At 38.6% G+C, this 27,559-nt stretch overlaps 4 protein-coding genes across 13 annotated transcripts; 3 read left to right on the forward strand and 1 right to left on the reverse strand.

Annotated features, from left to right (window-relative positions):
- Window position 1: 1 nt before the first annotated feature.
- LOC146670167 (uncharacterized) lies at window positions 2–5,935 on the forward strand. Of its 10 annotated transcripts, none has more exons than XM_085406956.1 (7): window positions 50–89; window positions 504–516; window positions 619–793; window positions 881–1,037; window positions 2,420–2,592; window positions 2,838–3,066; window positions 5,218–5,935. In XM_085406956.1, the coding sequence occupies exons 1-7, from the start codon at window positions 65–67 to the stop codon at window positions 5,418–5,420; spliced, it is 975 nt and encodes a 324-aa protein (XP_085263082.1). In that variant the 5' UTR covers window positions 50–64; the 3' UTR covers window positions 5,421–5,935. The 10 variants fall into 10 exon arrangements, with proteins under 10 accessions (XP_085263081.1, XP_085263086.1, XP_085263082.1 ...); XM_085406959.1 differs by lacking the exon at window positions 50–89 and adding an exon at window positions 110–294 and having other exon boundaries at window positions 619–734; XM_085406960.1 differs by lacking the exon at window positions 504–516 and having other exon boundaries at window positions 11–89; window positions 619–734.
- Window positions 5,936–9,118: 3,183 nt separating this feature from the next.
- LOC146670168 (putative G protein-coupled receptor) lies at window positions 9,119–10,829 on the forward strand. The gene has a single exon (XM_085407965.1). It carries the CDS (start codon window positions 9,190–9,192, stop codon window positions 10,456–10,458), a length of 1,269 nt encoding a protein of 422 aa, XP_085264091.1. The 5' UTR covers window positions 9,119–9,189; the 3' UTR covers window positions 10,459–10,829.
- A 7,007-nt stretch (window positions 10,830–17,836) lies between these two features.
- Window positions 17,837–20,448, forward strand: cav4a (caveolin 4a). Its single transcript, XM_085407966.1, has 3 exons — window positions 17,837–18,202; window positions 18,458–18,645; window positions 19,521–20,448. Exons 1-3 carry the CDS (start codon window positions 17,984–17,986, stop codon window positions 19,669–19,671), a joined length of 558 nt encoding a protein of 185 aa, XP_085264092.1. The 5' UTR covers window positions 17,837–17,983; the 3' UTR covers window positions 19,672–20,448.
- A 621-nt stretch (window positions 20,449–21,069) lies between these two features.
- Window positions 21,070–27,333, reverse strand: oxtrb (oxytocin receptor b). Its single transcript, XM_085407967.1, has 2 exons — window positions 25,672–27,333; window positions 21,070–21,863 (listed from the first exon to the last, which is right to left on the reverse strand). Exons 1-2 carry the CDS (start codon window positions 26,594–26,596, stop codon window positions 21,610–21,612), a joined length of 1,179 nt encoding a protein of 392 aa, XP_085264093.1. The 5' UTR covers window positions 26,597–27,333; the 3' UTR covers window positions 21,070–21,609.
- Window positions 27,334–27,559: the final 226 nt, after the last annotated feature.

Raw genomic sequence — 27,559 nt, forward strand, 5'->3', positions numbered from 1 at the left:
TTTCGCAGCTTTGTTCCGCACATAATTGTAAAAATATGCATTTGACAAGATGGTAATCCCATAAATGTGCGCGCCACACACAGTGGAAGGTAAACGTAAGATTAGTATTTCACACATATTTAATCGAAAATGTTATGCGCGGCGGTTAAAAAAAATCCCTAATTATATCAGGATCTATGTACTGTACTACTGCAGTAGTATTACTACTTCCTCTACTACGCAGTATTTCCATGTACTGCACTGCCTTTGTCTTCAGTGACTGTGTTTACAGTTTGTCGTTGAGCTCAACCTGAGGTGAGGTTCCTCTAAACTATCGCACAGTAAATATCACGTGTATTTGAACATGTTTTGAAATGCAGTTTGCATCACTCATTGGCTCCAGCAGCTGGAGGCTAGTAGTAGGTAGGAGGAGGGGGGATGAGACAGCGGGAGGGGGATGCAAGCTTGACTGCAAACCTTTTTTTGTCTCTCTGTTTTTGCATGGGGGAGTTTAAAACGAGCAGAGATCGTCGCTGAGTGAGTGAAAAAAAAGAAAAAAGTTTGGCTCCAACTTTGAGTTTGTCCTGTGCAGAAAAGCAGCAGCACTTGGTGTGTCAACGTGCTTTTTACTCTTCCCAGATTGTTCACCACCATGCCACCCAAGAGAGACGCAGGTGCGACTGCAGCACAGCCACCCATTAAGATGATAAAGATCGATAACGTTACAGATGCACAAGAGTTTGGCTGTCATTCAGGCGAGGATAAGTTTAGGCTCCATGAAGAGGCCAGCTACTCACCTTATCCCAACAATGACGTGAGAGTTCATTGTTTAATTATCAGAATAAGTAACTTGTGTATAACTTGGATTTTTTTATGTGTTCTTTTTCAACTCTTGTGGCAGCTTGACACTACTGAATTTGATGAAGACAATGTTGCAAGCCCGGGAATCAGAACAGACACCATCAGCCTTCTCATGAAAATAGAGCAGCTGCAGGCACAACTGAAATATGAACGCAGATGCAGAATTTTGGCTGAGAGAGAGCTGAGGGAACTCAAAGGTGGGTGGGAAAAATTAACTAATCAATCAATCAGTTAATTTATATCCTTTAAAAATACTGTCAGACCACATTAATATTTATTGTAGCACACACATTACTCTAACTAAACCTAACTGGTTTAGATGCTACAAGGACAAATCCGAATGAGTCATCCTGCATTTCTTTGTATTTTTCTTCCTGGGAGTTAGACCTTCTTGTAATTTTTTTAAAAAGTGGAAGAGCAGGAAGCTCTTTCACCAAAGTTTTTCTTTGGTCACTGGTTGCTTTTTCACTCATTTTCAGTTGAGTTCTTATACTTGCCAATTCCAAGGAAATCCTTTGTCTTTGTTAATCCACTTAAGACTGACCTATGAATCATTCAAGCATAAAAAGGCACCCAAGTGAGGAGACGAATCAGTGTTTTGACTACACTTTCCAGACAACTTAGCAAAGAGTTCATTTTAAATTGTATCTTTGTTACTAGCAGCCTGTGGCGAAAAGCATGTAATTTGTTCCCATTTCTTTAGTTAAATGAACTGAATATGCCAAAGATAATTTATGTTGATGGGCATAAAATTGTATTTTTGTACCATCATGGTAATTCTCACAGAGCTATTAGCTTAAAAGTTGGTACATCTCAACATGGTGGGAAGTGTGTCCTTATAGAACTTGTGGAGAATTTGTTCTGGATAAGCAGAGGACAAAAGAAGTGTTAGAAAAATATCTACAGTATGTGAAAGTCATGTCCTTAATAATTAGGAAAAAAGCCAGAAAAGATCTGAGGAGATGCATCTGGCCTTTCAGTTGATCCATCTACTGTTCACTGAAGCCTCATCACAAACAGTCTCAGCTGGAGGGTGGCTGTCAAGAAGCCATGCGTAAGGAAGGAAATGGGTATGGAAAATTTGAATTTGCCAAACTTTTGTGAGCAGAAGAACAGCGAGGTACCATTTGGAAAATTTCTGATTGGCAACAGCTTCATTTTTTTATACTGACAGTGATTCCAAACACACAGTCATGGATTGGCCTTGACAGAGCAAATATTACTGAAGCAGTGCGTGACAGAGAAAACAGAAAGAAACAAAAGGCAGCCAACATCCAAAGAAGAGCTTTGAGCTTCTTTCAAGAAGCCAGGAGAACTTTTCCTGAAGATTACTTAAGGGAATTTCTTAACAACAATGACAAGAACAGGGCCTTATTAAAATTTAAATGTCAAATGTTGAGTATTCGTCTGTGTAACTGTCTAGTGCATTGATAACATGTGCGGAAGGAAAAATTGGATCCCGTCAGTCTTTTTAGTTTTCTGTCTGAGTTTATGCTGTAAACATAAAATGAAATAATTTATCTGATGAATATCTTCACCATGTGTCGGATTTACTTCAGTGGTTTGTAACGTTTTTCAGAGATGAACACTCTCATGATGCAGATGAGGCACACGGCACATGAACTGCGGGTCACCCTGGATCATGTTCTCCACGGAGGCGAAGGAGCAGTTGCGCCACAAAACTCTGATGAGACTATCTCTTTCCTGACTGAGCCTGAGGCAGAAATGAGAGCGCTTCATAATATACCAGAGGTCAACGCTCCTGTGTGCTGTAGACTTTGTACTTTCTTTGTATAACTGAGTTGGCAGATTGATCAGTTCATTAACATTTTGTTATCTTAGAAGAAGTTATATGTCATTGGTGCTCATTTGAAATGTTCATTGTTTTTAAGCTCAGGCAGGCTAGCACTAATTTGTTATTTTATAAGTGGTTAATTTGGGATCAAACACCAATGAAATGTAATGTTTTTATAAAAGATATTTCTTTTTCTTTGTAGGATGACCACAATTTCATCTATCTCTCAGAGAATCTTCGAGTGCCAAAAAATCTTTATGAGCGCATTGCAGAAATTGCAGACTACAAGAAGTACACTTCAGCCCTGCTCATGATACTTTTTGACAGAGAAACGCTGGCCACCCACTCTCTGCAGGGCCGTAGGAATACCTTTACGGGAGAGGATTGCCACAAGCCACAGCTCCCACCTGAGATTTTGAAAAGTTTAATCGGTAAATCAAGGAACACTAAGGATGCCTTAGAAACATTAGCCTTCTTTGTAAATGCTGTATATGGTGATTGAAAAAAGTGTTGGCCCCCTTCCCGATTTCCTATTTTTTGTATGTTTGTCACACTTTAACGTTTCAGATCATCGAACAAATTTGAAAATCAGACAAACATAACACAATTACACAATTAAACACAAAATGGAGTTTCTATATGAAGATTTTTATTATTAAGAGGAAAATAATACAAAACTACATGGCCCTGTATGAAAAAGTGATTGCCCCCTAAAACTACTAACTGGTTGGTGCCGCCCTTAGCAGCAACAGCTACAATCAAGCATTAGCGATAACTGGCATGCCTTTTGAGCATGAACCACCTTTTTAAGGTCATGCCACAGCATCTCAATCGGATTTATGTCAGGACTTTGACTGGGTCTCTCCAAAGCCTTTATTTTGTTTTTCTTAAGCAATTCAGAGGTGGACCTGCTGGTGTATTTTGGATCATTGTGCTTGAATAGTGCTTCAGCTTGAGGTCAGAAACAGACCTTCTCCTTCAGGATTTTTTGTAGACAGCAGAATTCTATGGCGTTATTTTTGTGCAACTATTCTGAGCGCACATAAAAAGAGTTTGCAGGTGCAAGTGTTGTATTTTGAGGAGAAATTTATTTTGAGCGAAGAAAAGCTGAATTTGAGTGAACAAAATTCATTGCTGCGTGCAAAAAAAATGTGTTTCAGTGTTTGCGATTATCCACACACACACAACAGCAGCCCCTCTCGCTCAGTTTTTGCATTTGCGCTCGCTCGCAATGTGTTGCTCGCGCTCTCAACATTTCTGCCCGTGCGCGCTCAGCTTGGATTTTTTTGCATCCAAGTCTGTGATTGGCTGGTTTTGTGGCACAAATATAACGGTGTAGAGAAAGAGTTGAGCGCGCACGGGCAGAAATGTTGAGCGCGCACGGGCAGAAATGTTGAGCGCGCACGGGCAGAAATGTTGAGAGCGCGAGTAACACGTTGAGAGCGCGAGTAACACGTTGAGAGCGCGAGCAACACATTGCGAGCAAGCGCAAATGCAAAAACTGAGCGAGAGGGGCTGCTATTGTGTGTTTGTGTGTGTGGATAATAGCAAACACTGAAATACATTTTTTTTTTTTGCACGCAGCAATGAGTTTTGTTCACTCAAATTTAGCTTTTCTTCGCTCAAAATAAATTTCTCCTCAAAATGCAACACTTGCACCTGCAAACTTTTTTTTTACGTGCGCTCAAAATTTTTTTTTCCGTGCGCTCAGAATAGTGGCACAAAAATAACGCCATAGAATTCATGGTTCCATTTATCACAGCAAGTCTTCCAGGTCCTAAAGCAGCAAAACAGCCCCAGACCATCACACTGCCACCACTATATTTTACTGCCAGTATGATCCTTTTCTGAAATGAAAGATGAGATGAAGATGCAATGGGACACATGCTTCTAAAAATGTCAGCATTTGTTCTTGTCAGTCCACAGAGTATTTCCCCCAAATTCTTGAGGAACATCAAGATGTTTTCAGGCAAATATGAGCCGAGTCTTTGTGTTCTTTTTGGTCAGCAGTGGTTTTCTCCTTGAACTCTCCCACGGATGGCATTTTTGCCCAGTCTCTTTATTATTGTTGAATCATGAACTCTGACCTTAACTGAGACATGTGAAGCTTGTGGTTCCATAATATTGTCCTGGATGAGTCATTGGTGTGCTCTTGGAGTAATCTTGGTAGGCCAGTCACTGCTGGGAAGCTTCACCACTTTTCCAAGTTTTTCTATTTGTGTGTAATGGCTCTCACTCTGGTTCACTGGAGTCCCAAAGCCTTAGAAATGTCTTTGTAACCCTTTCCAGACTGATGAATATCTCTGACTTTGTTTCTCAAGTGATTTCTTGATTCAACAGGTCTGCCAGTATTCAGGCCTGGGTGTCTGTAGTAAAACACTTTCCAAAACAATGATTAACAAAACAAGAATCATAGTAAATTTGTGATTTAACAAGAGGGGGCATTACTTCTGAAACAGATCTGAAACATAGAGGTGTGACAAATATGCAAAACACTAGAAAATCAGGAAGAAGGCAAACACTTTTTCACACCACTGTACGTACTAATTTGATAACCAGAGGTTTCTGTTTCTTTCCTGCAGATCATGTGGCAGCCAAGTTCAGTGTTGACAGCAGCCAAATAAAAACCGCAATCCGCACAAAGTTGAACAATGAGGATAAATTATTGAAGAAGAGACTGGGGTTGGGTAAAACAGAAAACAGAGCTAATGCTGAGCAAAGCTTTTGCCAAGATGCCTCGCTTCTGCCCGACGACGGAGCAATGACAAGTGACTCTCAGTTATAGTCCTTCACCTCTGTCTTCATCCGTTGGTCACACGTATTTCATGTCTGATAGAAATAGGTCACAGATTGCCTTTTTTATCCACTATAGTTCATTCAGCATTAAAATCTAGTTCTTTATTTTTTAAGAATGATAAGTATTTATATTTTTACGTTGACAGCAGTTAATGTCTGTTAGATTGTTTTCACCTTGAGTGTCACATGGTGTCCACACCCAGACGTTCGATAGCGCTATACACTGCCACATATGTAATCATTAATACTGTAAACAAGTGTTCTTATTTAGGTTTTCTTACTGTATTTAAGAGAGTGGTTATAAGTTAATAACCTTTTAAGCTAGAATCAGTCAGTCAGCTGACCTTTACACGTGTGAGTAGGACAGGGATCTCACTTTTGCCCTGTTGTTCATTCCAACTTGTGCATTGCAGGTAATTTCAAGGTATACTGTATGTGATAACTGTTTCAAAATGTTTGTCATGTGTTTTCTGTGCTTCACTCTAACAAACAATAAAGTTTTGCAGCTGATATTTTTTCAGTTATTTGAATCTTTCTTCCATCAGCACAGTAACCTACAGTATTGTTTCCTCCTCAGCCAACAGATGTCAGTACTGACCCCTGTTTCCCCTGTTGTAGTATTGATCTACTCCGCTGAAAGGTGACTGTTACTTAAGTAAACAAAAAAAGAAAAGAAAGAAACTCGGTTAACTAAATTAAGGAAGTACTGTGTGTTAAATGGTAAATGAGTCATTACATTCAAGCAATACACCAGTGTCCTCGTTCTCTGGAGCTATGAAGAGAATAGAGGAGCAAGTGTAAGAACAAGAACAGTGTGTAACAGTCACAGCCACATACTGACTGACTGATGAACGACAGTGTGTGTGGGACATGGTTAATGTCAGTGGGAGGCGGTTTGATGCAGTCATCTTCGCTTGAAAGATGTGATTTGGACAACCAAAGGCTGGCTCCTCGCCCCCCCCCCTCCCTCGGGCTAGCTGGGCTGCCTCAGTGGACTCACAGCACATCACCTCTCTCCGATACCCTCAGTCCTCCCAGGGGTCCTCTGTCAAGCCTCAAAAGCCTTTTTTTTCCTGTCGGAAATCAGCTGTTTTCATGAGAAGTTGCAACACAGCAGGATAGTTCCCGGTGGACCATTATGCACCTGCAGCAACACCTGAGTACTGAATTTGATGCTTTTCAAAGTTTCTGAAATATCAGAGTGTTTTGGAAGATTTCTAGTTTACAAGAACTTTTTAAGGACCAATTTTCAAAATGAAAGTGCTTTGATGTAAGTATATAGCTATTTGATTATATAACACTTAACTATGATGTGAAAGAATATATATTATTCTATTTGTTTGGTTCATTGCTTAAAGTAAAATGCAAAGTAAAGTAAAGCATTTCACTTTCATATTTACTTATTTCATTGATTTATTTTGTTCTATCAGATCAAATGACTGAGACGTTTGTGTAACACTTCCTGAAATTGTTAGAATTTGTTTAGCAGATTTCACTGACACTGCCTTAATGGTTTTTTTCTTAAAGTTGAGCAAGTTTAACACCAAGTTGAGCCATGCCAGAAATAAAAAAGTCTCTCAAATTATGTCATTCAGAAAAACTGGATAGATAATGCTAGTTAAGAATATAACTGTGCATCAATTCATAGGGTTCACTACACATTTAAAACCCACAAAGTCCAAGTACATTACAAGCTGATGAAATGTTGCCTTCTAGTGAATTTATTATAATGAATGAATGAATGAAATTATTAACCTAAACTTATGAACTTTCAGCATTTCAACATACTGTAGCACATGGATGGAATTTTGCAGCTGCATGTTGAAGTGTCATTCATTTTGTATCAGAATGAGCTGAGTTAACAGTTATTGGAGACCTCATTTTTAAATCTAATTAAAATTGGTCAACACTTTCAGTTTCTTGCGTTAAGTTTGAACTCTTTAAAACCTATTTGTGCAATTCAAATTCAACAGAAAAGTCAGATAATGGAATAAATGCTCATCACTAACATTATGCAAGCTTAAATACATTAAAATGGTTCTTAAGACCTTTTTTGGCTTTTAAAAAGGATTTATTTGAAAAACCAAGAGGAGCGATAAAATCAGACAGAAGTATTAAACATAGATGTAAAATAACTACAAATGTTTTGGAGAATCAAATAAAGTGAAACTGAGCAGTGGCTAGAAAAGGTAAACCTGTTCAGAAGTCATTTGTGGACTGAAGAACATCACATGCTGGGCTGCAACTGGAACATGATGAGAACGAGGACAGCCTTACATAATGTGTATGAGAATGTACATGTACTAGTCCTTCCTGGGGATAAATCTCAGTGCAAACGTGGCATGCCAATAGCTGTCCACCATAGAAGATTACAGCGGCAGAGAGAATCAGTGGATAACCAGTGGATAGAGAGCACATGTATTTAGGACACAGCGTCCTCCACAGCCTGAAACCTGATTATGATTATCAGAACAAGATAGTTAGATACATTTATGGGGGAGGCACATGAAGGGCAGCACAGACGTGAAACTAAATGTAAACGGATTAATGTTACATTTGTTACATTGTTTTATATACTATTTCTAGATTGCTCGGTGATTAGGGGTCAGGCGTGTTCTGGTTTAAGGTCTCCTCTTTGATGGTATGGTGAAGGGTGACACTGAACACATACTAATCAATGCAGGCAGTTCACTGCAGCTGGGCTAAAACAAGCATGCTCATTATCTTTCATTTCTAAAGGATGGGGATGGATGGAGGAGAAACACAGTGTCCTCCATGAATTATTCCCATTGATCATGTTTCTCCCTCACTATAGATACAAAATGGCATAAACAGCCTAACTAATAAGGTGAACGTCTGTGTGTTTTGATGAAGGTTGTAGTGAGTACTCCTGGATGTTTGTATTTATATATCACACTGCAGAGTATGTCAGATACAGTTAGTGTGATGAGTTATGATCAATTTGACAACAAATGTAATATTGTACGTTAAAAACTGTTGTATGTAATGCCTTCTGTGGCTCTGGATGTGCTTTTTTAAATGGCTAATGCCATTGTTGTGATGTCATTAGGGTTATCTCAACTCATGCCTTGAGACTACATATGGCTTTAGGAATGCAGGTTTAAAGTTGGAAAGATGTTTAGAATTTATCATTCAGAAATGATCTAATAGGTATTAAATAACCCCCTTAACAGTGCTTTGTGTAACTTATAGCGTGTATTGTTAACATTCTTTGTCCTTACTGTAATCAATATAGCTACTTGTGAAAAGGCCCGTTCCTATCAAAGAACCTGCAAACAATTATCACCCAGCTGCAGGCTATCTGAGCTCTGGAGAGCATTTTAAAGATTTTCAGCCTAAAGCTGTTCTGTTTTAGTTTGCCCTCAACTACCATCGTCATTTTAAGCTAAAGCAGTTAACTGTTTGAGACAAATTACAAAGGGCTCAGTGCAGATAAAATGAGCAACTACTGGGTGAATACAGACGAGGATTTAGCAAAACTTATTGGAAAGTAGCTCCAAATTTGCGAAATAATACGTAATGCTTTACTAGAAAGTGTTTCCACTGTGCAAAAGTAAAGCCATCTGATGCAAATGAAAAGATGCAAAATTTGCCATTGATATATTTATCCTTTTCTTCATTTTGTCTTTACAGAAGTGAGGTGTATTTCTTTTGATGTCTGAAGAACTTTTTAGCTTCGTCGCTTAACAATGGGAGCCACTGGAATACAGATCTTAACTCGTTCTTTATTATGAATCATGGAAGAGTACAGTTCATTTGTGACTGAGTACAATGAAAGCACTGCCGCTTGGCCAATAGAGCCTTCTGCACCCAGCAGACACTTAGGAAATGTTCCCAGCCCACAAACACGTCTCAAGGACCTCATGGGATTATTTTTCATGGTGACCCTAAATTTTCTTGCACTTCTGGCCAACACTGCTGTTCTTGTGGTTGTCATCAAAGCCCCTCATCTCAGGAAATTTGTATTTTTGTGCCATCTTTGTGCAGTGGACCTTCTGTGTGCCATCTTGATCATGCCACTCGGCATTGTGTCCAGCTCGGGGTACTTTGCTGGTGTGGTGTTCACTATGCTGGAGTGCCAGATCTATGTCTTCCTCAATGTAATCCTCATAGCAGCCTCCATCTTCACCATCACAGCTATTAGCGTGGAGCGTTATTACTACATTGTTCACCCCATGCGATATGAGGTCAAGATGACGCTGAAGCTGACTGCAGCTGTGATGGTGATAGTGTGGGTCGCTTCTGCAGGGCTGGGATTGTCTACTGTGTTTGGATGGCCGTCTTATGGCAGCCTGACCTCCGTCAGTGCAGCACACTGCTCACTGTACTGGAGCAACAGTGACCACAGGCGTATTTTCTCTGTGCTCTTCAGTGTCACCTGTTTCTGTCTGCCAGCAGTTGTGATTTTTGCTGTCTACTGTAATATCTACAAAGTGGCCCGTGTGGCTGCCCGGCAACATGGACCTCTGCCCTCCTGGACAAACAGTCAACTGAAGCATCGCTCTGACTCAATAAACAGTCAGACTACCATCATTACAACTCGCAATGCCCCACGCAGGATTACCCGAGAACGGCCTTTCGGGGGTGGTAAGGCTGCTCTTACTCTGGTGGTCATTGTTGGGCAGTTTCTAATCTGCTGGCTGCCTTATTTTGCCTTCCACCTTCATTTGATACTTGATGCAACACCCCAGATCCCCGATGACCTGGAGGAAACTGTCACCTGGCTGGCATATTCGTCATTTGCTATTAACCCTTTTTTCTATGGGCTTCTAAATCGGCAGATTAGGGAAGAGCTTTGTAAACTAAGGCGCTGCTACTCGACTCGGCCAATGGAATTGCCAGCGTCCAGCCAGGAGGGCTCGGGTCATGAGAACTTCTTGCAGTTTCTCAACAGGACCAGCTGCAGTTTAGAGACACGTCCAAGCTTTGCTACTCCCAGTTCTCTGGATTATACTGGGCAGACTGGTTTCAGGATACCAGGACAGATTCCAGAGGAGTTCAGTTAGATTTTGCTCTACTGTACCTCAGTGTTGTGCCACAAATAATTGAAAGTTTGGGGGATTAAGTTATTTAAAGATCATATGCAATATGACAAGCAAATTTTTGCAGACAGTAATAACAAGTGAGAGACAGCATACAGAAAAAAAAACTGTTTTCGTCTTTGAATCGTTTCTATAAAGATTCAAAGAAGTACTAAATGGACTTTTAAAAAAAGCATTACTGTGGTGAAACAAGCCTTAACGAGTCCTTAAAGATCACTTTAATTTTATTAGCTAGCCTAAAGTAAAGTTACTCTTTATCTACAATCAATAGTTCTGTTTTATGAAAATGAATCAACACAAGTAATTATTACACAATCAAATGTTGTCCTATTGTATTTATATTCCAGGAATTTATGTAAATGTTATTTATTATACACAAACAGGAGGAAATATTTGTTTTGTTCAAGGATATTTTATTTCTTATCAATTTAAATGTGAAAATAAATTTCTGGCATTTTAATAATGTTGATAAACAATGTTTGTACATTAGAAATAAGTATGAGATTTATATAAAACTTTTTTTTAGCATGTTGGTCTAAAATCGGATCTACTTTATTCTCTGGTGAAAGATGTTCGGGATTATATACAGTTATGTAAACTGTATGTCTTCATTTCTTCTTCATGTTTTGTATTCTGTTAACATTAACTAATATACCACATAGTTAATTAATCTCACAGAAACAGCCTCTAAGAGTGCACTGGGGCTGCTAGGCTGTTGTGACCATGATTCAACAGCCAACCCAAGTCCTTCAGGCATATTGTTAAGGTTTGCTTGAGTTTACTTTCTGCAAGAGATAACTAATACGTGCCTAAAGACACTCATTTGCCCAATTTATGTTCGACAGTTTGTCTCAGGACAGACATTGTGGGTTTGAATTTATGGTTTCTGACCTCCATACCCTCCCTGTGCCCACTTATGAAAGCACTGTAAGTAAAATTGAGCCCAGTTAAAACATCATTATATAAGCAGAAAATGCCATTTCATAATAGATGAAGTGGTTGTCTCTAATAACATTTAATATGAGTACATGAGCAGATTAACAGCAAAGAATTTGTAATTTTCTGTATTTACTTACAATCAGCTTGGCAATTGACTTCTGGTGTATGAAGTTATTCTTATTAAACTTTGATGTTTATTTATTTAGATAAGTCATTAGAGACAGTTTAATGTTTCTGATGATTTGTCTGTTGTGAATATTTTGAGGCTATGCACAGCTTTCCCACAGAGATTAGACTTTTGGGATAACATCAGGCAGACATGCTTATGTGGACAAATGAAAAGATAAACCAGTAAGCCAATAAATTAAATACATGGTGATTTGCAGAGATCTTAAAGAGAGAAATAACAATTGGAAGAGTGACAACTGCATACTGAAAGGCAGCAGAACAGATAACTCCTCAACACACACAATACACAAAATGTAATAAGACACATGCACACACACACATGCACGCATACACACATACACACAGTAACTGAAATCCAGTTTATAGACATCTAGATATGTTAAAAGTGAGATAACGCTGCCTTTTTATGGTGTCTGGCTGTAAACACGTTCAAGTAAGTGCTGCGGAGTGTTAGTCTCTGATAACATTGGTGTTGTTTTCACCATGTGTGTGTTTGTGTATGTGTGTACATGTTTAGACATCTTTGTGAGGACAGAAAATTGGCATGCTACCATACTTGCGGGGACCAACAGTCACTTATGGGAACAAAATGCCCATCCCCACAAGTTTGAAGGCATTTTTGAGGCTCAAATGTGGTTTTAGTTACAATTAGGTTATGGTTACGTTTAGGCTAAGGGTCAGGGCTAGGCAATCGTTTTTGAAGGTTAGAGTTAGGGTAGGCAGCTAGGGAAAGTATTTTCTCAATTAGATGTGCTCACTAAGATATGTGTGCGTGTGTATAATTAACAAAATGCAATGACTTTCAAAACATTTAGATCCCTACATTTATCGGAAAATACAGTATAAAGATAAAAAGACAAGAGGCAAAGCTGGACGTGGCAGAGTTGCTAAGATTTTTGTGATCAGGATGGACAGCATTAGAAGTGAGTATATCTGAGAGACACCTCAGCTTGAGTCTTTTGGAGACAAAGAGACAAGGGTGAAATGGTTTGGACATGCGCAGAAGAGGGACAGTGAATATACTGCACAAGGGCTGTTAACTATGGAGGTGTCAGACAAGAAGAAAAGAAGAAGGCCACAGAGGAGTTTTACGGGTGCAGTGGAGGAGGGCATGCAGATTGTTGCCCTGACAGAAAACTATGCCAAGAACAGGGTGAGATAGAAGCAGATGATCCAATTTGGTCACCCATGATGTGAGCAACTTAAAGAAGAACGTGAAGAAGCAAAGAGATAAGTGATGATAAAATGCTGCTGATTGATGAAAGAAAAATAAAATACATTTTGAACTTGATACCAGAAACACATTTAAGAATGAAAAAGAGCTTAAAAATGCTTAAGAAGCTATTAAAGAGTGTGTGGGATAAATAGTTCAATGTGAAATTGCAAAGGATTCGAGGATTTATAGTTCATCCCATCATTAAAGGATTTACAGAATCCAGAGAAATGAATACACACAGGACAAGCTAGATAACCAATATTGAATGTTTGTGACCTTTGGCCCTTATGTCACACTTCATAAAATCATATGACGAGACACGTCTGGTCTCAGGAACCGTTGGTAATAAAGGTGGTTCAGGTGAGCTTTCATTGAAAGTCCACAAAGGAAAGAGACGACTGGACAAAGAGGACCAAAGGACTATTGGATCTTAAAAAGCTCCCTTATCCATCAGGGATTACCACAGCAGATCCACATGTTTGATTTGGAATTAGATTTTAGTTTCTTGGGTTGTTTTTTTTAAATGATGTCCCTCCTGCCACAGCCCGACTTTGTGTACTCTCTCAGAATTAAACAGGATTCACTTGTTAGGAGAATGTGCAAACCACGACAGTGTTTGTGTGCTACAAAGTAACACATCACTTTGTATTAGATATAATAATGTTTTAAGTAATAATTTGTAATGTGTTAAGACAAGTAACACATTACAAATTATCACATTACTTTGTAGCGCATCAGCTCATCACATTACATTTTTCACTAACACATTACAGTAATGCATTACTGTAATCAATTCAGTAATTACATTACATTTGAAATAAAATTACTTGCATTACAAAGTTGTCTGACTGGCAGTTATCTGCATGCTGGGTAAATACAGTTCCACCCAGCATGGATTCCTGCACTTGCACTATACAGGAGGAGGAAAATCACAGGGTGACACAGTCATACTGCTTAACAATTAAATAACATTTAATATGTAATACATTACTGTACTGAATAGTAAGTATGCTGAAAAGACTTAAAATTCTTCCCTTTCTATACCCAGTGCTGTTTGTTTGCTGGAAGGCCTGCTTTGGTGTTTCACAAAAGGATGAATGATGCTCTGACATAATAATGGGAGAATCACTTCAGAAGAATCAAAGGGAGAAGGTTTGATTGATGGTGCTGTCAGATGGTGCGAAACAAATTATTTTGCCAGAACTTCCTCTTATACAGTAACAGCATTTTCCTAGAGTTTCCTCAGAAGTGCATACAAACTAACACAACAGGTATTTAACCTTGTTCGCAGTGCTCACAGAGCATAACCTCCTGCCCAGTTTATTCACAATCGATAGAATAATTACTGTCCAAAAGCAGGAAAGAATGTAAAACAAACAAAGCTATTGATAAACTTGATTGACTTATAGAAAGCCACATTAAACACTCAATAAATTGTTTTGTTTTTTAATTTAAAAAAATAATAATTTAAAAAGAGAAAAAAGTAAATGGATTCAAAATTCAGATTATTCTGACATTTAAAATGGCAATTTCTTTCCTTCATTTCATTTCCATTTCTGCTCTGCATTTCCTTTTTGAACTGGCTTTAATGAGTCATTTCACTTTCTGCTGTTACGCTCTCCATTTAGCCTCTCAAACCAAAGGAACACAGATTAGCTGTGTGATAGGATGTAAGGAGTTCTGCAAATTGGCTGCAAATTGACACATCTGGTCAAATTATGCAAAATAAAATAATTCACTCAGATAATCCTGCTTAGAGAGCAGCAGCAAGAGCAACAGTGCTTCACTGACATGAAGTCCTCTTGGCATAATGTAGATGGTTAGCAACCAGCTGTTTTTCATGGAACTAGTTCTGTCGAATCTACTATATTTGAACCAGTGTTGCCAAATGCTTTATTTTTATATATATTTTTTATATTTTAAGCTTAGGTTCCAGCCCCCCTGGGACCCCAAACTGAATAAACAGAAAAGAACTGACTGGATGGATATTTTAAGCTTTTCTGTTATATAGTCATGCCAAGTGTTGGGGATGCCGGTGCTTCGTATCAGAGCTGCTTTGCTGACCTGCAGATGTTCATACATGATACTGTGGGAATCATGACATAACGGTCAGTCTGACCTATTGTGCTGAAAACAGCTGGACCGGCAGGTGCTGAGAAGAAACACTGTCTGACATCTCTTGTGCCCCACATAAAATGCTACTGCTGGCAGAAAAGGATCTGAGCTTCAGCTGGCGTTAAAATATTAGATTATTTAAAGCAAACATAATATTTCTCCACTCAGTGACATGAATTTCTTTATTGTGAGTCTGTGATTTGCACAGTTTTTCCTCTATTTTAGTCTATAAGGGAAAATGTGATAATGCAGCATTCTTCCACATAATATTTTCTTTTACAAGTCTTGGACACAACATGCATGATCACATTTGATTTAACTTGTGACAAAATAGTACTGTCTGTCTTTGTTTATCCTACTAGTCTGAAGTAGGTGGACATCAGTTAAAAAGAGGATTTCACGTAATTCCACGCGGCAGCTGGGATTTAGCAAAATTTGACTCAGAATGTAATGACAGTTGCCTGGCTGTGTGAGTATGTTCCTGGGTCACTCTCGACCAAATCTGATCAAACCACGTCTACACAGCCCTCATATAAAAGGTTTACTAAACAGGAAACAGGAAGCTAAAAAATCAACACCATCAGAGATGAGGTGATGGTTCACGTGGTCCTCTGCAGTGAAGTCTTCATGAAATCTGCACCTGACTATGGGGGCTGGGCCCTCTGACGCTTCACTTCATTTAGAAGGATGAATAAAAGAAAGTCCAAAAGAGCATTTGATTTGCTGCTCTGTATCAGAGCTGTGACTGGAGGCTAGTGTGCTGCTCTACGTGTGTTGCAAAGCAATATTATCGTCCTTGAACCCTTAAACCCTCATAATAATAAAATCTGAAAATAACCTTTTCTCCTAAATTTTTCTTTCTCTATTTTTAGCTTTAAATTTACCTGTTTGAAAATACCTAAACTGTGACACCATTTCTTTACAGTGTTTTGTACTCCATGCAATTTATATAAAAAGAAAGTAAGTAGTGTAATTTGTTATATAAAAAGTATAAATCATGTTCCAACTATTACATACAAGTTTATTTAAAAATATGTTTCAGTAAACATGACAAAGACAGTACTGCTCCCAATTATTTGTTTATTAGCTGAAGCTTATCTTATCTTGCAAGCCCTCAGAATTGTAGCCTTGGGGTAAGAATAGCATTATTCAGTGAGCTGGGATATTCGTGTTTCTTTTTCTATCTTTCCCTCATGGTTGCTTCTCCCCTCTCTCCCTATCTGGCTGCTTCACACATGCACTCACCGTCTGTTGACCTCACCTGTGAAGCCGGAAACAAACAAACCCCATCTGGTGAAGTGTGCAGTCCATTAGCATACCATTGTCTCCTGCACCAACACAGGAAATTCACTGCCATCCATACACTGTGTTCTCTCTCTATCTCCATCCAGCAGGCAGAAATTATCATTACCATGGAGACCGTAGAGTGCTCATCACAGAGTAGAGCACTTATCCCCAACTCTGAACAAATGTACAGTTTGTTACATACTCGACAGCAGGTTGTTACGTAGTGCCATGTTCATTCAGTCTTTCAGATCAGGCTTGGCTTTTTCCCCCATTTTATTTGTTTCTTTAAACTGTTTTTCAGGATTGAAAAGAGCAAAACTTTTTAATGCATTACTCTTAATATTGATCAAGATATGATTACTCAATTTTTATGTGCTTTTTTTTTCTTTTTTTTTGGACATAAAGGTAAAGGGTGATAAAAGTTACAAAAGCCATCATCCATTTACAGCCATTAGAGACAATCTACCATTTCATACTGCAAAAGTTTAATTCATTCAACCACATATTTACATTTAGAATATTGTGCAACCGCTTGGTCAGAACACCATCTACAACCGTCAAGCCACTTATATACAATTGTCTAATTAAACTTTGGATAGGAAGTCAGAAAGCTGCTATGTTCTTAAGAAATTAAATATGTTAAGTTTTGGTCCTTATATTTAATTTGCTCATCTTAAACTCATTTAGTTTTGAGCCAGGGAACCCATGGAGTGTCTGGTTGGAACTGTGGGCTGCCATTATGTAAATCCTGATGTATGCACTGTGATAGCCCCTGTTAGAGTTAATGAATGCAACTGGAAGCTCCTGGCCCATCTCTAAAAGCTGGCTGCCTCAGTTTTTGCTCTCTCTCCATCCACCCAGCACCATGCTATTTGCCTTGCTGATATAAGCTTCTTTTATTTTAGGTTCTACATTGTACAACATCATACACCAATATTTACTGTATAGATTTTGTTTCTTACTATCTCTTGTGTATGTGTTGCTTAGTTTTGTGTATCTTATATGGTCTGATTGGATGAGTATTTGACCTACTGATAGCAGTGAACCACGATGTAAATATTACTTGTACAGAACTGGATAGCATTTCAGTGTTTAGATTAGGAACAGGCAAAGATAAGTAGTTAATTTCCATAAAAGGCCAGATAGGGGCAGTGTTGTCTCGTAGTTAAAGGCTTTTTAGATGCAGAAGTAATGGAGCCTATGAATAACATTTTAGAATCAGCATGACAGGAATTCCAGTATCACTGCATATGTTCGGTTGAAATCCTTTTTAGTTCTGCATCTCTGCCTTGTTGTATTACAAACAACTAAAGTAAAAGATGAAGGAAATCATTTAGTTTCAGTCTATGATACTGTAAGGTCATTGCAATGCACGGATTCCTGAATTGATTTTTTTTTATTGTTTACAGTTGCCAGTTAAATAAAGCTGAATTGACCTTTATACTTTAGTGTCTGTCTGTCCCACTTGGGCGTATCAGTGTATACAGAGCTATCTCTGTTCATGCCCATAGTATTTATATCCTCCTCCCATATCTTCCCACAGCAGAGGAAAATGATCTTCACTTGAAAGACCATCTGCAAATACCACCCAGGGCACTGTAACGTTCCCAATATAACCTCCCGGCACAGCCGGCTGGGCTGTTCCAGTCAATGGCCTCACACAGTCTGGAGTGTTACTAATGTAACAATTTCCCACTCTGTTTTTCTTTGGTTGTGCTTTTTTTTTTGCATTTAATTAACACCATGATGAAAGGGGACGATTCAGAGGAAGTGGATATAGATTTGGGGGACTCCAGTGACCCTGAAGACTTTGAAAATGGGGAGCAACGTGAGACACTGTGGAAGGCCTCTCCTGCTATGGAAGAGGAGGAAAACATTCACACGTCTACACTAGTGGAAATCAGTGATACCAAGCCGCTGATTAATGCAAGAGACCCCCGAGGTATCAATGACTGCCTTAAGGTATTGCATTCTTTCTGCAGTAGCTCTATTAAACTTTATCTCATGGTCTATCTGTACATTTGTCATGCTGCACATTAGCTGAAAAAAACAGAAAGCACTTAAATATTGACACAGGGGACCAAAGAGCTGCTTTACTGATTGCACCGCTCTCTAGTGGACATCATTTATCTGCAAAAATTGACTCAAGACCCCTAAGAACACTAGCTATTGGTTTACCTCGGTAGCACTAGCATCAGTCTCTCTTTGTTTCTTTAGGTGACGTTTGAGGATGTTATAGCTGAGCCGGTATCAGTGCGGAGCGGTGACAGAGTGTGGATCTGGAGCCATGCCCTGTTCGAGGTGTCTAGGATTTGGATTTACCGGATAGTCACAGTATTTTTGGCCATTCCTGTGTCAATAATCTCTGGACTCCTGTTCGCCATCCTCAGCTGTCTTCATATCTGGTAGGTTTAGATTCGGACCTCTAGGTTAGTAATTAAGATTTTTGTTTTCAATTAAAGTAATGTACAGGTGACCTTTTGTGACCGCTTATTGAGCCTGCACACACAACAGTGAAAGAATGCATTACTATACATTTTAATCTTTCCCCAGTACACATCATACTGTGGTATAGCAGCATGAACTAGACAAATTTTTTCTTCAGCTTGATTTTTTTTCCCAACCATCATAAAAGACTAAGCCTTCCTAAGACTGACACATACAGCTGCGGTCAGAGAATATAACATCCTCCTCCATAATGGTTGTTATAATTATAAACTGACACAGAAATGAACCATGCCAACATAAGTGCATTTTGCCTCTGTTGGGTGGCTCCCTAAATTGGCACATGGTCATCAAAACATATCCGAACCTCCGGCCTCGAGGCTAAAGAGCCACCTGACCCCTCTGGAGATGAGACAAGAATCTGAGAAATATTGATGGGGAAAAATTTTCTATAATGCTATTAAAGTGTCACTCCATGGGCGATAGCTTCCGTGGCCTGGAGGGAGCTTTCAAATCGCTCAAAGAAATGACCTCGATGATGTCAATTAAAACCTTGTGGTTATGTGAAGTCTGAAAGACATGACTGCTGAAAGGTGGGATGGGTCTGATTCAAGCCCCCCTCCAATTTTGTTTTGGGAAGCCAGGTGTTTTCCGAGCTTTTCTGCATTAGGATAACTTTAAGATGCCATATAAGTACTAATCTCTTCACTTCATTGTTGAGAAACAAAGTGTTATAGCAGAGTGTTATATATTAATTCAACATGAGAAATTAGAAATAGGAAATTATTACTGTTACATATTAAAACAAACATTTTTGTGTTCTCTTCTATGACAGGTTGGTTAGTCCCTGTATCCAGTGTCTCCTTATTGGCACTCGCTGGCTGCAGAGCCTATGGAGCATTGTCCTTGGTGTCATTGTACAGCCTTTTCTCACAAGTGCTGGAAAATGTTGTGGTGGCTTCAGCATTCACCTGGCCAAAGAATGAGACTCACATGTGAGAAGCACTTCAAGACTGCAAATGCTCATTGACATGGACAAGTGCACTTACTGTTGTGTGGTCACGTGGACCCAAACCAAGCAGCATTTAAAAAAAAATACTTTATCCAAAATGTAACACCCATTATTTATAGCTATTATTAAAGTTCAATAGTATCTGCTGAGACTTGAAGTAAAAAATCAATGGTGACGCAATTCTTCGTTTCACATTCGGGATGTGAAACCATTTTAGTGACTCTTTTTGCTCAGCATGTAGTTCTTTTTTCACTCTGAGGGATTATAGTTTAAGAAATGCATGCAGAAATCATTTTTTGCAATTTGAATATTACATAATATGTAATAGAGTTTGGGCTTTTCAAGATCTAGGTTTGAGGATGTATGAAAAGGGGCTTTAACAATACTTTGTCTAGTCAGGAAAAAAAGAGTTCAGTTACCTTGTACCAAGTGTTGAAATGAGTTCTACTTTGTCAATGAAAAAATATTTGATTGTGCAAATATCTTTCATTTCACAATTATAATTACTGGACATGAGCTTCTCCTCTATCACGGCTCAGTTGTGGTCATAGAGAAAGAAACTTTATAATTGTTAAAGGTTTAGCATTGAACAGAATATCAAGAATATGTTTCTGAATAATAATAATTAATATTTGATGTATTGTCCTGGAAGGAAATGAAAGTAAAAGACATGGTTTAATATGGTTTTTAAACTAATACACTTTTAGACTTATTGTTGATATTAAAAAGACATTATTAAAGCATTTTTCAAATACAACGATGATATGCTCTTTTGTTGCAACATCCCTAATATAAGGTTAAGTTTTCCTGTGTCATCTCTTTATCTTCTTGCTTGAAGACAAATGACCATGCAGGGAGATACTGTATATCCAGTTAGTTATTGTGATGTGTCAAGATTGCCTACAGTACATTTAGCAATTTGAGGCAGCAAACACTTGATTGAAATAGGTGTTTCTGATGTCACTCTTCCACTCCCACAGCTGTCACTAACAACAGGCAGGAACAGATGTGCAGTGGCATCCACATTCACACGACAGAGATCGACTTCACTGGCACACTTTATTGTTGCAGAAATCCATGCACATCAGAATTTACTGTGGCATATGCTATGTCTAAGAGAAATCTCTGTTAGATATAATATCTATAGACAGACAGGATGGCAGAAAGTGGACAGATAACTATCATTCATGACTTATGAAATTTACTGTGTGATGGTATTGGACCAATTACGTATTTGCAGATTTATTTCCACACTGATTTGAGCTTTTGAGGAAAAAAAAGTCTTTGTGTCTTATAAGTGTGAATTATGAAACTTTGGTTGGTTTGGAGGGTTCAATCTTCAGGTCAAATTAGTATAACTTCACCCGAATCACAAATCAGAGCACTTTCCCTCTCGCAGACAGACTGTTTTTTATTTGACAGCTCTACTGCTGACACTAATGCCCCAACCCTTTTATATAATCCCCTCCTCCACCTTAAAGCTTCTCCCTGTGGAGGCTATACACTACAATGTTTTCTTTGACAATTCACAACAAACATATATGAATAAACGTAGCTGACCTTTCACATCACACATTACATATTACCTTACCTTTACACATATTTTTTGTTGCAAAGAAAGATGAAAATGATAACAAATTCTTTTTAAATTTTACATCACATTTTGTTCAAATTCTATACACGATATATATAAAACACCATTTGTACTGTTTTCTGTCACCAGTGGGTGCAGGGTGTCATCTGGACAGGAAGTTTACATTGTCAGTTTAGCTCGATTCAAAATGTTACAGAAAAAATGTGCAGCAATAGCCAGCACACTGCCTCTGTAGTCAGTTAAATGGGTGAAATGGGTAGCTGTATGAGTGCTAGATTACTTGATTGCACGAAGCTTGCATGCCTTTTAGCTGGCTTTTCAGTGTACCATACTGGATGTGCGTGAGAGGCTCCTCTGACTGTTGGTGTTCTTGTTAACGTAAGTGGAGGAGCCCCTTTTGTGTCTGCACTGTTGATCACAGCTGCACGAGCATTCTGTCAGGTACCGTCGACAGCAGCAGAAGAAACACTGCATCAGGTCATGGAATAGGTGACCCGCGAAGAACATGTAAATCCACGGGTTACAGCAGCTATTGAGACTGGCTAGCAACATTGCAATGATGAAAGCCATGTCTAGGAAGACGGAGAGAAACAAGAACATATAAGAGGTTATTTTGAAAGACTTTTTTTTCCCTCTTCATACATTCTTCTTTTAGTCTGTTATTTCCCAGAAAAGCCACAACCAACATTGAACTGACTCTACTAACAAATATCAGCTGTGTAGCTCGACTGATCTTATCCAGATGATATTAAAAACATATGAGTGACACGCAGCGTTAAACTGGATAACATGTTTTGTCATAAACATGACCATTGGCACAATAATTTACAACCACATTGGCGTTCAGTCCTACAGATATATTTACCAAATAATTTGAAACAAATACATACCCAACAAATACACTGTCTTCCTGTTTTAAATTGTGTATTTTTGAAACTTTCTTTTAATACTTTAGTAGCAAACTACTTTTTTTTAAAGATTTTGATCATCTGTAGAAACCACCAGATGTGAGAATTATAGCTACAAACAGTGCGGAGAAGCGTTAAGAGACAAACTAACACGTATCTAGTTGTCAGCTTTTCACTGCATTTGCTGACAGTGATGAAAATAAAGATGGGAAAAATACCAGACCTTGCCACCATGAATAAAATGAACAGTTTAGAAAGAAGAAGTGGGTTGATCTTTAAAAAGACTAGCAAGTCTTTCCCCATCACAGTAAGATGTAATCACTCGATGCTTAGGTTTGAAAGTTTGTTTATTCATAAGTTGTTCAAGCTTCACGAGGCTCTAGGAAGGGTAATGGCAATTTATTACTTGAGCCAACACTTTTAGTTTGTATTTAAATATCTGAACAACTACTTTATAGTCTAACAACTTAAACACCCTGCTTTTTCATCAAGCCCCACCATCTGATGTAATATTTTAGGATAGCATATCTAATAGTGTGGTTGATAATCTTTTAGGTCACTAAAAGTACTGGGTTGGGGTCATAAAACCCAGTAAAACCACTGGGGCCCTTTTTAATGCTTAATTTCATGTATGTATTGTAAATCTGTCAATCTGATGTACTTATTGTATACCCACATTATTCATACAGAATTATATTAGCTGACAAGCTAATGCAATTCAGACTTCCTCCTCCAAAAAACATTTTGGATCATAAAAATGAAACATGGTAGCTGCTGGATGCCTCACAGATAGAACTTTAGGTTGCTTGAAAACAAATATGACGAACAGCTTCGATTAAAAGAACCTGTCCTTGGTGGAAAAAATACAGCTTTTTTTTTCATTCACTCAATTGATTACATTCCAATTATTAGAGCCCTGGAGTACACTGAATAAGCACATAATCTGAAAAGTGGAAAGAGGACAACTTCCAAGTCCCCCCTCTTTATCCTAAATAGGGTGAGAGAGATTTAGAGCTTGCTGGCGTCGGTCCTCAAGCACTGACCCATTCTCTTCCCTGTACTCTGAGTCCCCACAGTACTTTGCTTTATTGTGAGAGGTGTGCCAACCAAATGGCCCATCAAAATTCTGAAAAGTGTTTAACAGCCTGCCCAGAGTTGTAAAATCATTTGGTGCAAGAAATCCTAGCCACTGGAAATACAGAGGGGAAAAAAACTGAAAATGACAGCATTCAACTTTTCCTTTTTATATTGGTACAATGCATTCATCACTTTCTGAAATGAAAGAAAAACATTTATCTTAACTCCTTTTCAGCATTGTGATTTACTGCTCTTTTCAGGAGAAATATAAAGGATGAGATGTCAACTTCAAAAACAGAGCTGCTGTCACTTTGTGGAAGAACAGGCTCTATATCAAAGATAAGTTTGAGGATAAAAAGTTAAGAAAACATTGCAGGAGTGCAAGAAGCCACATTCTCCTCCATTATCAGTGAATCCTTTGGAAGTTTTACAGTGTGATGTTATGACTGAAGTGCAGGCCCTGGAAAAAAGTTCACAGATTTCATGCTGGATCAAATGCCCTGATAAACACGACCTTCATGGAGTCTTAACCCATGTGGCATTACTTCAAAGAGACTGCAATGAGTCAGAAAATATAGAGAATCTAAATTATCTTTACTTTTGCATATAGATTTGCACAGAGACTTTCCTTGGAAAAGTATTTTTTGAAATCTAAAAGAATTTGATGTGCACTGAAACCACAAAGCCTGATTTAAATTCAATCTGTTGTCTGCCTCTCATAAAACTGCTCCAGTTCCACAAATTATACTGATGTATTAAGCCCCACTGTATTTTTGTTATGCCCTGTAAATAGTACCAGAGGCAGACCAGTCACTCACTCTTATGATTTACTTATGCAAGCATGACTATATGTCAAAGGAATTTTTTGTAACCCTCTACTGATTTATAAAATTTTTGAGCTCCTTAAGCAATGCTTTCTTACTTGCTTCAAGTTAAAAAGTATAATTACAATTAAAAAGGCTTTTTAAAATTTACCAGAGTGGGAACAGTAGAGAAATGATTCTACAATAACAGTCTGCTGATAAGATAATAATATGTGCAACACCGAAAGAGGCTTCCCCGCTGCTTGCATGACAGACAGAGACGTGGCAAAGATTAAGTCAGTGGTAGGTTTGGAAACCCTTCTCCAGTCCTTGGCTTGGCTTTGTTCGTAATAAAAAAGAATGATCAATTTAAAGTGATTGCACTGTTCGTTCCCCTATTCTGCATTATTATTTGGATTTACAAATATTAAATATATGCTTAATATTAGAGTGTTAAATCCGGTAACATTGCTATCCCACTGAGTTATAAAGAAGGAAACAAGTTTTTATTGTGGCTGCTTAATGGCAAAATATATGTGTAACTTTTTTCAATTATTGTTCAGGTGTATTTATTGAGAAACAGATGATACTGCTTGACCTGAGTAAACCAAGAAGATGAAGACAGAAAAAATTTTGAAAGTTGATATAATATATGAATGTGAGACCAACATAAATTTTCTTTATTTCTAAAGTTTTATTCTTTATTTCTAAGCCACTAAACGTACTTTTTGTGTCCACAGATAATACTTATATTGCTAAATGCACTCTGACAAAAAATACTTCAATACTTCAAGCAATCTGGAGTCCCTAATATAACACAGCCTTCTGGGATTTTTTTTCTTTTTAGATATATTTTAAATGTAATTTGTGCTTGTTTGACACATTTTTGGCCTTGGTATTTTTTATTTTTTTTAAATGAGAGCAACAGGAAAATGATTATTCTGGGGGGAAAGTCTGGCCACCAAAACATTGATTGGAATCTCTGAAAGCTCTGAATGCACATTTGTGGATGTTTTTAAGATAATGCAGCTTGAATGTCTACTTTAATGGCAAACTGACAAGATCTGAGGAGTATATCTGAACAAACAGTTCAATTAAATGGATATTAGACAAAATAGCACTGGGAATTGAGACAGAAACGCTTTGATGTTCTGGTACATTTACTCCCCTAGAGGCTCTGAGGTCTTTCTTCAAACTGATAACCACTGTGAATGTTACGCCCATCCATTTCTGTTTACTCTGGGGAAGTCTGATTTTAAACACCATTGTGTTGCCTTGAAAGAACGGCGGATTGCTTGTGCATTCCTAAAGATGTGTTGTGAGGTGGAAGAATGATTTTTGTTTGCGTGGGACACTTGTGGAACAGAATTTTTTTTTCCCTATTAAGTGCTTTTGGCAAGAAAAAAAAATCAACACCATTAATCTTGGACAAAGACGACGCATTAGTCATTGTGTCACTAAGCACTTTGCCCACAATAGAAGGAAGAAAACGGCGTCATAAACCAATAAATATTGCCATTAATCAAAATGTGTAAACACTTTAAAAAGAAAAACTGTTATGGTAAAACGAAGGCCGTTGGGTGCGCTTTTACCTTCTCTTGGTGCAGCAGGATCCCATGCCGACCACATCTGGACAAAGAAAAAAGGAGTCCAGCACACAATATAAGCAAGTACCACTACAAATGTCATTTTTACTGTGCGGATCTTAGCCTTCGAAATGAGTCTCACGCTGCTCACACGAGAAAAGGGTTGGGCGCCTTTGGAGGGCCTTGGAGTGAGAGCCAGAAAGTGCTCCCTTCTGGTTTTTAGATTGAAATTCTCCCATATTTTAAAACATATCAAACCATAGCAGATGCTTAAAATGGCCACTGGGAAAATGTAAATGCTCAAACTCATCCAAGTGATGTATGCTTTGGCACCCCAAGGATGCACGAAGTCCCCCCAGCAGTCATACACACCATTACCGACCTCCCTAAGAGAAAATATGTAAGCTTGAGGACTGCTGAATATCAGGCTGAGCATCCAAGAGGCGATCACACACAAGCGGTCTTTTTTCTTGTGCACGGAGCGAAGTGGCTGGCAGACTGCCAAGCACCTGTCTATCGACATTAAAACCAGCATGTACGTAGACGCAAACATACCCACGACCTGGAGGTATTTCACCAACCTGCACAGCAAATCGGGTCCATAGAAGCGAAAAGTGATATCCCAGATGAGCTGAGGTAAAACCTGAAAGATTGCAACTACAAGGTCTGCGATGCTCAGGTGCTTCATGAAGTAATACATCCGAGACTGACTGTGCTTGGTGGTGTGAATAGCCCACAGGACGCACATATTGCCTGTCAGCGCGAGAAGCAGCACAAGGACCAGAACGGTAACTTCCACTTTAGCCACTTCTTCATTTCGTTTCAGAGGGTTCACCGTGGTGTTTCCTACGTAGCTTTCATTTTCACGACTTGAGCTGCTCCATGTGAGATTGTGAGACCAACTGTACTGCTCGCGTAAAAGGTCTTCCATCGTGCGTAAAAGCGCCACTTAGGCGCAGCCAGCAGTCACATCACAAACCCAGGTTCGGGACCTCTATCAGCTGTGTTAGCTTAGTTTCCCTACGTAATTTTCTGCCAGCACACCCCGCTATTATTATTATTATTTTCCCTTTCTGTTTAATAATCCGAACTCAGGACTGCAGTCTGCAGAGAGAAGGGAAAACATTATTATTGAAAACTCTTGGTCATTGCACTTTAATCTTTAAACTAATAAACAGTAAATTAACGAAATAACAGTATTTAAGTGATTATGTTCAAAAGGCGCTCACCCACTAAATCATCCTATCTTCTCTTAGGGACTTTGGAGCACCACTGTCCTCATCACTCGCTGCCTCCAGTTTGATGTCTGATCTACCGAAGCTCTGCTTGCTACCAGTGTCAGTAACTCCCTCCCCTCGTTTCATTTTCCTTCGAAGGAAACTGCTTACTTGGGTATGGACCTTATAGTTCTGTCTCGCTCTTCCTCCCCCATACGTTCACTTAGTGTAAGCTTTGACAATGTGAAATACTTTGAGCCAAATCATCCCAATAGCCTAAAAGCAGTGTCATTTTTGTTTCACAGTTTCACAGTTAGTGCTTTCAGCATCTACATTATTTAAAGCGAGCTGTTGTTGGAGTCCAAAAATTCCAGTCTGGACTATAAAGGTCAATATTTTCTCAAAGATACCGTATATGGAAAAGGATGTTATCTGGATGAATGCCATTATATATGGGATTGTGATGTGGTGCTGTAATTTGGCACTTTATGCTAAGGGTCTGTCAGGTAATAGCAAAAAGCATAATAACTGTGCAAGGGAAGTGACTCACTGAATCCAATTGCACATAAAGAATGTGGGTTGATGTCATTAATACCATCAAAAGTGCCCTTCACTCTCATGCAACAGCCAAAATGAATGTAGTCATTTTGTTTAAATGTCAGATATCCTACTTTTGA

This window comes from Rhamphochromis longiceps, linkage group LG5 (genome assembly GCF_057381845.1).
Source record: "Rhamphochromis longiceps isolate RC_006_pf linkage group LG5, R_longiceps_female_GT1.1, whole genome shotgun sequence".
NCBI classification, from domain to species: Eukaryota; Metazoa; Chordata; class Actinopteri; order Cichliformes; family Cichlidae; genus Rhamphochromis; species Rhamphochromis longiceps.

Coding starts and splice junctions, on each gene's coding strand:
- LOC146670167 (XM_085406951.1), top strand. CDS start 65: ATGTGCGCGCCACACACAGTGGAAG. Junction 2,593..2,837: donor CGCTTCATAATATACCAGAG/GTCAACGCTCCT, acceptor TTTTCTTTGTAG/GATGACCACAATTTCATCTA. Junction 3,067..5,217: donor GATTTTGAAAAGTTTAATCG/GTAAATCAAGGA, acceptor TCTTTCCTGCAG/ATCATGTGGCAGCCAAGTTC.
- LOC146670168 (XM_085407965.1), top strand. CDS start 9,190: ATGGAAGAGTACAGTTCATTTGTGACTGAGTACAATGAAAGCACTGCC.
- cav4a (XM_085407966.1), top strand. CDS start 17,984: ATGATGAAAGGGGACGATTCAGAGGAAGTGGATATAGATTTGGGGGAC. Junction 18,203..18,457: donor GTATCAATGACTGCCTTAAG/GTATTGCATTCT, acceptor TTGTTTCTTTAG/GTGACGTTTGAGGATGTTAT. Junction 18,646..19,520: donor CTCAGCTGTCTTCATATCTG/GTAGGTTTAGAT, acceptor CTTCTATGACAG/GTTGGTTAGTCCCTGTATCC.
- oxtrb (XM_085407967.1), bottom strand. CDS start 26,596: ATGGAAGACCTTTTACGCGAGCAGTACAGTTGGTCTCACAATCTCACA. Junction 21,864..25,671: donor TCCTGCTGCACCAAGAGAAG/GTAAAAGCGCAC, acceptor CCGTCTTCCTAG/ACATGGCTTTCATCATTGCA.